The 13696-nt window shown below is 35.9% G+C and overlaps 1 protein-coding gene across 1 annotated transcript in view; it reads left to right on the plus strand.

Annotated features, from left to right (window-relative positions):
• Nucleotides 1-13696, plus strand: part of TMPRSS15 (transmembrane serine protease 15) — a 132358-nt gene that overhangs the window by 47847 nt on the left and 70815 nt on the right. The window contains exons 7-8 of the mRNA XM_020996038.1: nucleotides 5665-5773; nucleotides 10397-10503. Of these exons, the coding sequence (XP_020851697.1) occupies nucleotides 5665-5773; nucleotides 10397-10503 (216 nt within the window). The remainder of the gene's footprint in view (nucleotides 1-5664; nucleotides 5774-10396; nucleotides 10504-13696) is intronic.

The following is a 13696-nucleotide window of genomic DNA, read 5'->3' on the forward strand; positions in this document are numbered from 1 at the left end:
CCTTCTACTTGATATTTGAAGCCTTTTGTAATCAGCTTCCTAACTTTTCAGTCTTCTTATACTTTACTCATCCCTATATGCTCCCCATATACCCTGAAATCCCTAGCCCTCTTATATCACTTATTATGCCCAGCCAAACCTCCGCCTTGGATCACTTCCATCATTCATTGTCTTGACTCCAAACACATGCTATTATACCAAAGTGGAGAAATTCATGCAACCATTCGTACTAGGTCCACTACAAATTTATATTATATAACCTCCATTGGGCCCTCACTGCTGCTAAGCAACCCTATTATACATCCCTTAATAACTCACTACCCCACTCTCCACAACAGCTTTTCTAAATTTTTACATCCCCCCTCAAGCCTCCAGTCGGCCCCTCTCATAGTTCCCCCTCAGCAGAGAATTTGCCTCATATTTTTACAGAAAATTGGAGGCTATTCATCATGAGCACCCTTTTCTCTCTTCCTCATTTCCTATCACTCAGTTGCCTTCTGCCACTTTCTCCTCCTTCACCTTTGTCTCACATAATGAAATGGTTTTACTCCTTACTAAGGTTAACCCTACTACTTATTCAAGAAATCCCATTCCATCCCATCTCTTCCAACAGATTTTCCATTCAGTCATTCCCAGTCTTTCATTTATTTTCTTTTAAAAATGTATTACTTATTTATAGGTAACATTTTGTTTTAAAAAGTTTCTACTTCCAAATTCTCTCCCTCTCTCTATCCCCTTCCCCACCTATTGCAAAGGCAAGCTGTATGATAACAATGTGAAATTATGCAAAAAGTTTTCATATTAGCCATGTTGCACACACACACAAACAAGAAAAATAAAGAAAGTGAAAAAAATTATACTTCAATTAGCAGTTCATCAGTTCTCTTTCTGGAAGTAGATAACATTTTGTATCATGAATCTTTAGGAATTTTCTTGGATTATTGTACTGATCAGAGTAGCTGTGGAAGAACGAAGTATAATAATTGCTGTGACTGTGTACGATGATCTCCAGTTTCTGTTTACTTCACTCTGTATCAATTCATATAAGTCTTCCCAGATTTTTTTAGAGCTATCCCCCTTGTCATTTCTTATGGCACAATAGTTTTCCATCAAAATCATATACCACAACTTGTTCAGTCATTCTCCAATTGATGGGCAGCCCCTCAAATTCCAAATCTTTTCTATCACAAAAAAGAGCAGCCATAACTATTTTTCTATAAATAGATTTTTCCCTTTTTCTTTGAACTCTTTGGGACACAGACTGACTAGTGGTATTCTGGGTCAAAGAGTATGTACAGTTTTGTAGCCCCTTGATTGTGCTCCAGAATGATTAGATTGATTCACAACTCTATCAACTGTATTAGTGTCTCTGTTTTTCCACAATCTCTTCAGCATTTTTCATTTTCCTTTTCTGTCATGTTAGCCATTCTGATAGGTATGAGATGATACATGGGGTTGTTTTACTTTGCATTTCTTTAATCATTAGTGATTTAGAGCATTTTTCATAGAAAGGTAGATAGCTTTGAGTTCTTTTTCTGAAAACTACCTGTTCATATCCTTTGACCTTTTGTCAATTAGGAAATGGCTCTTATTTTTATAAAGGTGGCTCAATTCTGTATATATATGAGAAATGTGACTTTTATCAGAGAAATTTGTTGTTATTGTTGTTCAGTCAATTAGTTGTGTCTGGCTCTTCCTGACCCTGTGGACCAACTATCCATGGGGTTTTATTGGCAAAAATATTGGAGTGGTTTGGTATTTCCTTCTCTAGTGGATCCTTTTATCAGGCAGTCAGGAGTTAAGTGACTTGCCCAGGGTCGCACAGCTAGAAAGTATCTGAGGCTGGATTAGAACATAGGTCTTCCTGACTCTAGGTTCAGTACTCTATCCACTGAGCCACCAAATGCCTCTTTATCAGAGAAACTTGCTGTGAATTTTCCCCCAGTTTCCTGCTTTTCTTTTAATTTTGGTTTTATTGGTTTTGTTCATGTAAAGAGTTTAATTTCATGGAATCAAAATTATCCACTTTACTTCCCATTATCTTCTGTATCTCTTGTTTATTCATGAACTCTTCTCTTATCTGTAGATCTGACAGATAAATTTTCCCATGTTCCTCTAATTTGCTTATGATATCACTCTTTATGACTCAATCATGTACACATTTTGACCTTAGTATACAGTGTGAAATGCTGGTCTATTCTTAGTTTCTTCCAAGCGACTTTCTAATTTTCCCAGAAGTTTTTGTCAAAAAGTAAGTTCTTGTCCCCGAAGCTTGGATCTTTGGATTTTACTACTATGTATTGTGTACATAATCTTAGTCCATTGATTCACCACTGTATTTCCTATCTAGTACCAGCTTGTTTTGATGACTATGAGTTTATCGTGTATTTTGAAATCTAGTATATCTAGGCCACTTTCCTTCATTTTTTTTTCATTGATTCCTTTGATATTCTTCAGCTTTTGTTCTTCCAGTTGACTTTTATTAGTTTTTCTGGATCTACAAAATAATTCTTTAGTAGTTTGATTGGTGTGGCACTGAATAAATAAAATAATTCACATAAAATTGTCATTTTTATTACATTGGCTCAGCTTACCCATGAGCAATTAATATTTTTCCATTTGTTTAGATCTGTCTTTATTTGTGTGAAAAGTGTTTTGCAATTATGTCCATATAGTTCCTACATGTATTTTGGCGGGTAGACTTCCAGGTATTTTATGTTGTCTGCAGTTATTTTAAGTGGAATTTCTCTTTCTGTCTCCTCCTGCTGGGCTTTGTAGGTAGTGTATAGAAATGCTGATAATTTATGAGGGTTTATTTTATATCCTGCAACTTTGCTAAAGTTGTTAATTATTTTAGCAAGTTTTTTAGTTGATTTTCTAGGGTTTTCTAAGTATACCACCATATCATCTGCAAAGAATGATACTTTCGCTTCCTCATTGTGTATTCTGATTCCTTCAGTTTCTTTTTCTTATCTTATTGCTATAGCTAGCATTTCTAGTACAATACTGCATAATAATGGTGATAATAGACATCTTTGCTTTACCCCTGATCTTATTAGGAAGGATTCTGTTTTATTTTCATCACAGATAAAGCTTTCCCCTCCTTCTTCCCTGTTGGGTAAGATGAATTTTTATGCTCAACTGAGTGTATGTTTTTTCCTCTTTGAACTAGTACAGATGAGAATGAGGTTCAAACATTGCTCACTTTCTCCTACCCATATTTTCCACTCCATTGTAAAAATTGTTCCTTGTGTGCCTCTTTTTTGTGAAGTAATTTTCCCCAATCTTCCTCTCCCCTCCTCCTCCTGCAGTTGTATCCCTTTTTCTCACATATCCATTTTTCTTTTGCAACCATAACATAATATACACATGCTTCTTTGCCTTCCAGAATATCATATTCTAAGCCCTCCTCTGCTTTATCATGGTAGCTGCTGGATCTTATGTGATCCTGACTGTGGCTCTATAATATTTGAATAGCTTAATTTTGACTGTTTGAAATATTTTTTCTTCTTCAAACAAACTACTGTTTAACCATGTCTCCCTCATCTTGTATTTGTGAAGTTGATTTCTTGAACTTTAATATAAAACTTCACATTTCCCCCTACTTAATTAATATCAAAATCTTTTCTGGTTGACCTGGATGACCTGATTTGGTCATCCAATGCCTTAGTTATTATTTTAAGCCAGAATCATCATCAAAGTTGATAAGAATGCTATCTATTACTCCCAATAACATAATAACTTCTTAAAATAAAAGTTTGATTGAACTATATAAGATGGATATTAATTACTTCAATATGAATGTTGTAAATAGGTACTATTGTATCAATTTCATAAATATTATCTGAGCTATTGATTTCACTTCTGAAATGGATAGACAGGTGATAACTAGGAGTAGATCAACCTTGAAATCACTTTTCAAAATAATTAAACTTGAAAACTTTATACTGATTCCACACACATTTTCCATGATATTCTCATCCCCTGCATCATAAATAATCTGTAAAAGTGCTTACACACACACACACACACACACACACACACACACACAAGATAAAAGGATTTAAGTAGAAAGTTATATTTATTTAATGTCCTACCAATTGATTTTATTTAGGCTCACTCTGTTCTTGTAAGTATTTCAATACTTGAGGGATTGATGATGTGGGGGCAGGTGCTCCCTGCAATGACAGAGATCTCAAGGTCTAAATGGATTAGTATATGGTTTTCATGTGTTGTAGTGACTAAAATTAAAAAAAAACATTGTAATAAAACTAGTAGCTTTATTTAAACATACAATCTAATCATTTTGTCAGAAGCTAACTCAACATGAATGACCCAGATTTTCTTTAGGGACTTCTTCCTCTTCTAGTTTATCAACCCCACTTAGATGATCTTGGTTTGGTATTTGGTACTTCCCAATTTCCATTCACAAAATTTAAAGTATGAGCCCTATAGGATCAGCAGAATGAGACTCATAAAAGAAAGGAAGCAGAAGATGTTCCAAATAAGAAGGTCAAGAAGAATTGTGAGATAGTTTAGATTCTTGAGAAGAACAAATTATATATGTGTGTATACATATATATGTGTGTGGGTGTGTATATATATATATACACACACATACATACATACACAAATATATATACACATATATATACATACACACACATATATATATATATATATATATATATATATATATTAATAAATACACATTGATATAACTGTGCATTGGGAGGACAACCTTGCATTGAAACATGTTGTATAAGATGCCATGCTACATGATAAACTTAATACAAAGGAATATAATAGACAATACTTTTCCTCAAGGAGTTTGTAGTGTGGTTGTAGAACAATACCTACCTACACATGAAAAGTTAACTAACAATGAAAGACAGGAAATAAATGCCATTTTAGTAACACAGAAAATAAATTTTGTCAAAGAGTTCACTTCTAGCTAGTATACCTAGAGAAAGGTTTTAGGTTATATGACTCGAAATGGTACTTGAAGGGTGCATAGAATATCAATAGCCACAAAATAGACAGGTTTTGTGTAGATGACTAGCAGAAAGGCTAACATGGTGAAAAGAAGTTCAGGGGAGGGGAATCTGCAGCCTCAAGGCCACATATGGCCCTCTAGGTCCTCAAGTACAGCCCTTTGACTAAATCCAAACTTCACAGAACAAATCCCCTTAATAAAAGAATTTGTACGGTAAAACTTGGAGTCAGTCAAAAGGTTGCACCCAAGGATCTAGAGGGCCACATGTGGTTCCCTACCCCAGAAGATGGATTCATCTAGAGGCTGACAGGAAGGAAACAAACATTTATTAAGCACCTACTATATGCCAAGCACTGAGCTAAGCACTTTACAAATATTATCTCAATCCTGGGAAGTTGGTGCTATAATGATCCCCATTTTACAGTTGAAAAAACTGAGGCAGAGAGAGGTTGCTCAGGGTCATACAATGTTTGAAGCCAGATTTGAACTCAAGTCTTTTTGACTGTGGGCCCAGTGCTTTATTCAGTAAGCCACTAGCGCATACTAAAAATAGACATAGCACTGCTCTGAAGGAGACCAAAATCTAATTAGTGAAATCAAAATAATTTAAAACTTTGGGAGGTATTTCCAGACATGACTGACAGATATTAACTACTTCCTTTTTGCAGCTACAGCTTGTGATGGCAATTTTATGTTGACTGGTTCTACCGGATATTTTCATTCACTTAATTATCCAAAACCTCATGACTCAAATACCTTTTGCCAGTGGATTATACGGTGTGTAATATAATATTACTACTTCTTCTCTTAAATAATGAAAACTATTTCTGGCATAATGTTACTCATTTATGTTATATTCCCATTTTCAATGGAAATGAATCCTATTCCTGCAAATTTTATTCTTGCTTCTAACACTTAAAATAAGTATTCTGCTCTTTGTAATTAATCCAGTGTGCCTAAGAAAGAAACCTATCTTATTTGTCTCTCCTCTTCTATTACCATTTTAAGAGAATATCAGATATTCTGAAGGTAAAGACCTTGGTATTCATCTAGTATCTCTGTTTATAGTAGCTTGAATTTGAAAGGTGTCTAATACAATGACCCATTTATAGTAGTTTAATGGCTAAAAACCTTTTTCAACATGTATATTTTGACTCTCAATCAATTCAGCCATTCATATACAATGAGATCCAAACTATTAATTGGGCTGCCAAATTGCATAACCAAAATAACTTAAGGAGAAATGGCTTACTTTATTCTTTTTTATTTCAATAAGAAAATTAGATTAACTAGTTTTCTATTTGATCTACTTATTCAGTGCTTAACAACTATCATGGATGAATAGACCATTATGATAAACTGCCTTAGTCTCAACAAATACGCAACAGAAAACAATCTGCCAGATGGATTCTTACAGAAATATAACTCATTAATTCAAAATAAAATGCTTCCTAATGTATGGTGATGATCTCAGGTTCTCAGATTTTATGCCAGTGAAACAAAAGTTCTGGCATATTTTTACCATGCTGAACTGACTTCAGTTATGGTCCTAGGAACAGACTATTTCTGTTTTCCTAATGCCAGCCTCACTACAAGCTCGTCACCAGTAGTTTGGTAGCAATGAATTGGCCATGGCAACCCATGAAACAAAGAAATATAAAATAGTCCTGTGCAGTTCCTTTCTGCTTCTGCAGTGATAGTACCAGAGTGAGAGAAAACAGAGCAGAGTATACTAAGAATTGCACAATTTTTTTAACCATCTCTAAATGTTACCTGAGCTATTGGTATTCTAAAAGGGAGGTTCTTTTCCATTGACCAACAAGTGGACATACAAGTGGAGGAACAGAATAGTAACAAAAAACAGTGGGCAAAAAAGAAGTTGCAACTAAATAGAAAAATAGTTCACAGGTTCTTCTTAGAGAAGAAAATAAGACAATTGCTGCAGTTGTTTTTATTACATCAGAGAGATGTTTTTAAAAAATACCATTTTAATGGGGGTACATGGTTGTCACGTGCTACAATACACATGATAAACATTTTGCAAACTGTTTTAAGATAATTTATTATTATTATATTTTTATTATATTAAGTTTAAGATAATTGCAAATTAAATGCCAACATAGATTACAGAATACAGAGAATGAGGATGATGAACAGATAGAAAATTTTGTGAAGAACTGGATAAAACCGTCTACATTAAATCGACATATACTTTAATACTTAGTGACTTCAATGTAAAGGTGAGTATAGGGAACAGTGAAAAATATGTTGGAAAATGTGGTTCAAGTAAGAAATAACGCTATGTGTGGTGGTACACTCCTATGATTCCTGCTACTGGGGAGACTGAGCCTGGTAGATCATTTAAGTTGCTGAGTTCAGAGGTGCAGCAGGACTAAAGCCAATTAGGTGTACACTCTGTCACCAATACAGCGAGCTCCCAGAAGTGGGGTGCCCCCAGTCTGCCTGAAGAGGGGCAAATTGACCCAGGTCAGAAACAAGACGCAGCTTCCATGCCAGTCAGCTTCGGGATTAGACCTGTGAGTGACCACTGCACTTGCAGCCTGTCTCTCTGAAACAAGGAGACCAATCCAATAATCCAGTCCAATAAATGTTCATTAAGTACCCACAACATGCCAGGCATTGTGGTTAAGCTCTGGGGATACAATTAGTAAAAATTAAAACAGTCCCTGCCCTCAACAAGCTTATAACCTAAAAGGCTAGACAGCACACTAAAGGTGGCGGGGAAGAGTTCGGAAGACACGGGGACACGGGGGTAGTAGTGTGGGAGCATTTGTCCTGTCCCCTCGTTAAAACCAGGCAGGGCAGCAGATACAAAGTGGAGAGACGCAGTCTCAGAAAAAAGGAAATGAAATATGAGAAGCCAAATATTACCTACCTATTTAAAAGCCTTGTGACTATCTCTCATTTCCTTATCTCTCCTCAGAAAGAAAGTGACAAGGTCCTAGTGAGCATTGAATAACATTATAAAAAAATCAATTGCTTATCACAGGATCACGTAGTAGGAAAGTACCTCAGAGACCAGTTAGTACAACCTGGTCAAGAATCCTCTCTACAACATACCTTGCAAGTGGTCATATTACATGACCTTGAAGGCCTCAAGTGAAGGTGAAGCCATGACCTCTTGAGGAAGGCCATTCTGTTTTTTTATTCTTTATTTTTTTATTTTTAGGCAATTGAGGTTAAGTGACTTGCCTAGGTTCACACAGCTAGTAAGTGTCAAGTGTTTGTCATGAGGCCAAATTAGAACTCAGGTCCTCCTGACTTCAGGCCAGTGCTCTATCCACTGTGCCACCTAGCTGTCCCCAGGCCATTCTGTTTTTAGTTAATTCTAATTGTTAGGAAGGCCAGTGGTTAGGAATTTTTCCTTAAATTGTATTTTAACTGTCAGGAGATGGCTGGTTAAAAAGATGATTTATTTCCGAATCAGCTGTCTATATAGAGCCAAAGCCATAACTTTTTCAGAACAAAAATAAAAATCAATACCAAATTAGAAAGAATAGAAATATGTAACATACGTTGAGTAACTCCAACCTAACTTAAGAATAATCTATGTACATAAGGAGTGCGCCCTTGATGAAAATATGAGAAAAGTACAGACAGATATTCACAGGTGATATTCTATGAAAGCTTTCTTCTTTATAGTCACACAATTGACTGAGGTGGTAAGAATACAAGATCTTAGCATGTTTGTCATCTTTCCCTATAAAAAAATGGATTCAGTACAGCAACATGCTATCTTAAAAGTTTTCCTCCAACAATGTATCTGCTAAGCATATGTCAAAATAATTTAATATTTCTTGAAAGATATAAGTGGTTTTGTTCAATGAAACTCTGATTATTAATATCAAATGAGTATAAAACAGGGAGAAAAGCTTGCATAAAGGGGTTGCCACTAAGATGAAATATGATCAAATTCAGACAGTAGAGGGATTCGCTATAGGTTCTGAATATCCAGCTGATCCTCCTATTTGCAGACGACATTCTAAGCCTCATAACATTGCAGAACTTCATCAGCAAGGTGAATAATAACTCAAAAGAGCCCATCCAATCTATACAAACAGGAAAAATCAAGTGAATAAAAACATATATTGTCCAAGCTATGATATGTAATTTGATGAATACCCATAGAACTGATTCATTCATATATGTATCTTAGCAGGTGCTGCATATATTCAATGAACTTGACTTAATTGTTGTTTGTAAATGGCTATTGCAGTTTTGCTGTGGAAAATAGTACCCTATTCTTTTTTTCAAAATGTCAGCAGAAATACTCTAAGTCATCTATAATCTCATCATTGTTGATATTTTTTCAGTGATGCAGATTGCAGCCCATTCAAATCTCTCTATACCATAATACTCCCATACATGTCCTCTCATGGTTCTAAAACAGGGCATCCACCCAAGAGCTGCAGGTATTTCTCACATTCTCTTGACATCAGAAATATTCAAATGGATTATATAGCCTGTCATTAGTTACCTCCCAGTCTTCCTATATGACTGGATCATTTATTTTCAATATTAATTTCTTTGGTTACATTCTTTATACCAATATTTCATGTAAGTTCTTGTTTGTAATGTACCTGCCCAGGTTCACCTCCATTGACCTTTGGGTGGTTCTAAGCTAAAATGCTTTAGAAACTGTACTGTTCCATGAATCTCAAGAAGAATATTTGGCATTAAAAGAAAAAAAAAGATGGGTCATTATTTCACGGAGGAGTTTAAGGTCATTAGCAGAACTGCACAATTTCTCAAAGACAATATAGCCAGCTCTCATCCTGTTCACGTTGAATTCTGGGCCCAGATCAAGGAACATTTACAGTATCTTTCCAACTGATCAATGAGTTTGATAGGTTATTCATCAAATTGCATATGAATCTGGACAATAAATGTTCTTCATTCTCTTAATTTTTCCCCCTACTTAAACAGTTAGAACAAACTGTTCTGAGTGATTACAGATCACTGTTATAATGTAGTACTGCCGTATTCTGGGCCTTGATGCAATCAGGAACATCTTGAAGACCACATTATCTACAGGGAAACAGTATTCCATTTGGACTGTAGCCTGGATCTGTTTTTATATCCCCGGTGCCTAGCACAATCAATGCCTGGGCTATCAAGGTGCTTAATAAATGCTTGTTGTTTGAATGTTTTTAAGTAAATATGAATATATGTAACTCTATAATGTTTATATTTTAAACTCTGTTTTGCTGAAAAAATGTTTTATTCAAAATATACTAATATTAGCATGATGTTGAGATTCATATTTCCAAAATCTAACCCAAATATCCCACATAAGATGACAAATTCAAACCTACCATACATTGTAAATTGTGAAAACCCTTGAGAGAATATAATAATCTATTCCTCTTTCTTATTTAGTGTGCAACAAGGCTTTTCCATTAAGCTGAATTTCAGTAATTTTGATACACATTACTCAGACATATTAGAAATTTATGAAGGCACAGGACCAAACAAAATTTTAAGAGGTAAGTTGGTACTATATCCAAATCTATCATTGAGATGAATGAAACATTTTAATATTACCATATTACTTTTAGCCTTTTTATTAGATTCTGTATTTTTATGGTACTTCTGGTCATTTAAAGGAATAAAATAATTTGTCTATAGTTTAAATCAAAGGAATCAATTTTTATACAGTCACTTTTAATTCAGAGAATTGCTATTATTCATAAACTAATATTATTAAATATTTGAAGTTGTCAAGAATTTGTAAAATAATATAATTATTCCCAAGTTTATTACCAACTTGGTTTCTTTTTAACTCTTTTAGTACCCATGAAATACAATTTCAATGGGAAGAGGTATCTAACTATTTGAGTTGTCAGCAATGGAACAAGCTGTCTTGGAAATTAATGTGCTCTTTACCACTAGTGTTGTTCAAGCAGAGATTGAATGATTAGCTCTCAAAGGTTCTATCAAGGAGATTTCAGCATTGGGTGAGAGATTGGACTAGATAGCTTTCAAGACTCTTCCAATTCTAATATTCTATGGCTCTGCATTTGAAAAGAAATTGAACCATACCTTAAGAATCACTTAACCTCCAGGTCATGTGATCAGCAAGATGGAGGGCTACACACTTTCTCTGATCCTCACAACCTCTCAAACCTCTCCAAAACAGAAATTTTACATATGCCAAAGATAAATTAACTTCAAATGTCTTCATGGTCTAAGACACCAGAAACCCAAAAGAAGATTTCTAAAACTCCATGAATTGACATCTAATGAACTCACGCAGCAGCCCATGTCCCACCAACCCACTTCCCACCATGCTATTGGCAACAAGTCTCACTAGCCAAACCAATCCCTTGGGTTTGCACCAGAAGGCAACTCCGCACTGTTTTTCTCTTTCTCTCTTTGCATTGTTATGGAGATCCAAGCTTCAAACTGCACAAATTTGCTAAGGCCTCAATACCCAATGCCACAGCAATATTCTGTGCTGCAAAAGCCATCTGCAGGAGAGCACAGGAAAAGAGGGAAAGGAGCAGAACTTGTATCTGGGATTGAAATACAGTTCAACCCACTATTTCAACCCCACAGCCCCAGCCTTGAAGATCTAAACCCCAAATGACAAAAATCAACCCGAGCTAGAATAGCACCAGGGTGGCAGTGCTCTATACTGCTGGACCAGAGAATGTTGCAGCAAATAAAACAGGGCATCATTTGTGGGGGGCTGCATGGCAATCCACTAAGCCTGAGAGAAAGAGCCCAAAATCTAGTCAGGGCCAGTTTTGTCTGGTCAAAAGTCCCTTGAGGCAGACATTTAGTCTGGTGAACTGTGAATTGCCCATCGTGGGAGGAGGCTTTGAGAATCAGTCCCCAAGGAAACTTTATCCAAGAGGAAGGAGTCAGAAAGTGAGCAACAGGAAAAATAAGGGTGGGGGAAAGTCTGAAATTACCAATTACTTCTTCAGGAAGAAGAAAGTTCAACGACCTTACCAATCAGGTCTGTCATGAACAAGGAATAATGGTGCATCCCTGGGGCGGGTTAACTTTGACTGAAACCCAACTATGGGCAATTTGGAGTATTTTTTTTAAGATTTTTTTAAGAATAAGGCTAGGAACTACTAAGGCCCTATGTCAACTGCTTTTAACTGCCTTGCTTGAGGCTTTTCATCACTTTTTAGTTTCCTGAACTACTTTTAATTGCATTTGGAAGTGCTTTTTTTCTGAGGATATTGGAATGTTTTTAGTAAAAGCAACAACAACACAAAAAGAAAGCCCATTTATTTGAACTCTTTGGCTCTGAGTGATCCATTTACCAGACACAGAATAGTGACCTGTACATCATTACTCCACACTACCTCTAAACACTGTGATTAAACACTGTGAATTATGTGACTCAAACACTGTTAAAGTCTATATCACATTGAAAGCAAAGTAAATTGGAACTGCAGCCTAATGTAGTATGATTATAGAGATAAACTATAATGAAATAAAAACATTTGGAACCCAAGTGCTAAAAGTTAGCTGTCACTGTGTTGCTATGCTTTCCTTGAGCTAAAACCAATGCATAAATATATTTTAAAGGAAATTAATGTAATGTGAGTGGATTGACCTGTAAGGGCTACCTTGCAGCTTGTTCCTAAACTTACTTCTGTCCATGTGTGAGGATGAAAAGACTCAGGAGATTGCCATGAGAAATCACTGAGTTCCCTAATTAGCTACTGAGCCTGAACTGTGAACAAAAGGAGTGACCTTCCCCTTGTCTTTCTCTTTCAAACAGGCCACCCACATCACAGGACTATTTAATGAATCTGATATACAGGACCGATACAAAGGGTCAGGGGTAATAAAGATGATAGAAAGCAACAGTGGAAATGAGGAGTCCTCTAATTAACCATATGATTTTGAAAAAGTCAAAAGAAATGTGAGAAATGTGGGGTTCTTAAGTACAATGATGCTTATAAATCCAGTGTATTATGAATATTTTTACTATGGTCCTGCTCCACTACTCTGCCATAAAATTTGTACTCTGATATTTCATGATAGTGTGAATTTTCTACTAGCTATGCAAACAAACTCCAAGTTCTCATAGACCTTCAGCTGGAATGGCTTGGAGTCCAGGCCCTTCAGCGCCTGTTATGTATCAACTAAGCATCGAAGTTTGGAGAGAGTCCTAATTAGAAGTTTTGCCAACAGGCATTTAATTTTTTCAGCCATAGCAACCCTCTGTGTTGATAAAACATTACTGATTAAAACATTGTTAATATGGTTTTAGATGGTGTTGTTGATGGAGGAGCAGGAAGGGGAGGTAAGGACTAAGAGGAAGAAGAAAGATCTGAAATATATATGTGTATGTATGTGTGTATACATATATATAGCATATTTCAAGAAAGCTATAGAAGAAAATATGCAATATTTTTATAGCCTCTAAAGACAAAATTACTTGGTCAAACCCAAGGAAACTACTTCTAAAAGAACAGTGTTGGGCCTAAGGCATTGCTCTGGGCCTCAGGTATTAATTATTAGGGCCAAACTTAGATTGCAAGAGATGACCTACAATGTTCTCTAGCCTGCCTCCTCTCCCTCTCAATGGAGGCTGAGGCTCAGAGTGCCTGAAGGGGCTCCCTGGAAGTCTAGCCTAAGGAGCCTGTGATCTGTGGGCCCCCTGGTGCCACCCTTCCACATGGATTTCCAAAGATCTTTATTCCAAGTCAG

This window comes from Phascolarctos cinereus, unplaced genomic scaffold (genome assembly GCF_003287225.1).
Source record: "Phascolarctos cinereus isolate Bilbo 61053 unplaced genomic scaffold, phaCin_HiC Scaffold_726;HRSCAF=1367, whole genome shotgun sequence".
Classification (NCBI taxonomy): domain Eukaryota; kingdom Metazoa; phylum Chordata; class Mammalia; order Diprotodontia; family Phascolarctidae; genus Phascolarctos; species Phascolarctos cinereus.